Here is a 1,776-nt window from a genome sequence, read left to right as displayed (position 1 = left end):
GTTCAGGTGTCTCAGTCTACCTGGGTACAGGTAGTTCAGGTGTCTCAAGTGTCTCAGTCTACCTGGGTACAGGTATTTCACACATTACCTTGTACAGCGAGCAGCTGCTCCTCTGTGGTCCAACGAGTGTTAAACTTCTGATTCACCTGAAGCAAGAAAACAACAACATGAAAACACAAAGCAACTACAGCAACACCAACAGGCAACCAGCAACACACATTGTGTATTTCTGCATTGCCATTGTTACCTCAGGCTGTCTGTACTCGTTGACTCCTGAGCTGATTTTCTCCTTCAGAGAGCCGTTCGACTGTTTGATGGTCTGAATCTGAAACACAGAGAGACACAGGTGAGAGAGACACGGGGACCCCCCACCGTCACCTACAGAAGAAGAGAGAGACAGACAGACGGGTAGACAGACAGGTAGACTGACCTGTCTCTTTATGGAGACCAGTTGACCGTCCAGTTGTCTGATGAGTCCCTGAGCAGACGAAGACGAGAGAGAAACAACGTCCTGCTGATTCAAGAACATTCCTTTGGGAGGACGTTTCTTCAACCGCTGAGACGCCTTGCTACCTGTCTGTAGGTAGAAGAGAGACAGGTACACACACAGAGAGAGACAGGTTACTACTGCCTGACACACACACACACACACACACACACACACACACAGACAGAGAGAGAGAGACAGACAGAGATTGTTACCTTTGGTCCAGAAGCTGGTTTGACCTCTGACCTCTCTGATCCAGAACTCAGCTGAAACAAAAACATTTAAAAACCAGTAAACAGTAAACAAACAGTCAGTAAACAAACAGTCAGTAAACAGTAAACAAACAGTCAGTAAACAGAAAACAAACCTCCTTCTTGTCGTCTTTATTTGGGTCGACCTCAAAGTCAATGGGAGGATTTATGTTTCTCTCCTCAACTTCCTCTTCGCTGAAAGATTAAGAAATATTTATTAGAATTCAAACAACCTGTTGCGTCCCCGTAATGTTGCTCGTAGTGTTGTGTCACCTGTTGTGTCATCTGTACTGTTGTGTCACCTGTACTGTTACCTGCCGTGATACCCGTCGTGTTCACCCGTCGTGTTACCTGTACAGATTGCAGCTCACCTGTCGTCTCTCTCTCTCTTGTGTTTTCGTGTCTGTCGGTCCATTAGACTCGTTTTACTGCGACTTTTCTTCCAGGAGTAATAGAAACGAACCAGACTGGCCATCGTCTTATCAGGTAACTACACAGAGAGAGATGGTCTTCAATGAACACACAGTAAACACACTCTGAACTGGTCCCACTGGTTTTAGTGGGAACGTACCATCTGCTGGATACGGTGGAAGCTCTTCCCATGGAAGCTGAAGGCCTGTTCGAACAGAACTCTGTCCTCCACCGTCCACTCGTCAGGAAACGGAGTGAAGTTCGGAAGGTCGGCCAAAGATTTCTCAATGTTGTGTTTGTGCCAGAAGAGCATCCCCAGAGCCTGAGGAGAGAAAAACATATATACAATTGTGTGAAAAAGTGTTTTCCCCCTCCTGTTAAAACATAAATTAACTGTGGTTTATCAAAGTAATTGAGATCTATCAGTCTGGAAAAGGTTACAAAGCCATTTCTAAAGCTTTGGGACTCCAGCGAACCACAGTGAGAGCCATTATCCACAAATGGCGAAAACATGGAACAGTGGTGAACCTTCCCAGGAGTGGCCGGCCGACCAAAATTACCCCAAGAGCGCAGCGACGACTCATCCAAGAGGTCACAAAAGACCCCAGAACAACATCCAAAGAACTG

The 1,776-nt window shown here is 46.3% G+C and overlaps 1 protein-coding gene across 1 annotated transcript in view; it reads right to left on the bottom strand.

Moving 5' to 3' along the window:
* Positions 1 to 1,504, bottom strand: part of rcor1 (REST corepressor 1) — a 2,807-nt gene extending 1,303 nt beyond the window's left edge. Inside the window, exons 1-7 of the mRNA XM_031841661.1 lie at positions 1,310 to 1,504; positions 1,110 to 1,228; positions 855 to 933; positions 703 to 753; positions 431 to 577; positions 248 to 325; positions 89 to 146 (exon numbers count right to left, since the gene is read on the bottom strand). Coding sequence (XP_031697521.1) covers positions 89 to 146; positions 248 to 325; positions 431 to 577; positions 703 to 753; positions 855 to 933; positions 1,110 to 1,228; positions 1,310 to 1,489 — 712 coding nt within the window. The 5' untranslated portion in view covers positions 1,490 to 1,504. The remainder of the gene's footprint in view (positions 1 to 88; positions 147 to 247; positions 326 to 430; positions 578 to 702; positions 754 to 854; positions 934 to 1,109; positions 1,229 to 1,309) is intronic.
* Positions 1,505 to 1,776: the final 272 nt, after the last annotated feature.

This window comes from Anarrhichthys ocellatus, unplaced genomic scaffold, assembly GCF_004355925.1.
Source record: "Anarrhichthys ocellatus isolate YVR2014 unplaced genomic scaffold, GSC_Weel_1.0 scaffold4941, whole genome shotgun sequence".
Taxonomy (NCBI): domain Eukaryota; kingdom Metazoa; phylum Chordata; class Actinopteri; order Perciformes; family Anarhichadidae; genus Anarrhichthys; species Anarrhichthys ocellatus.
Note: the sequence above shows the minus strand (reverse complement) of the source record. Positions and strands in the feature narration are given on the sequence as shown.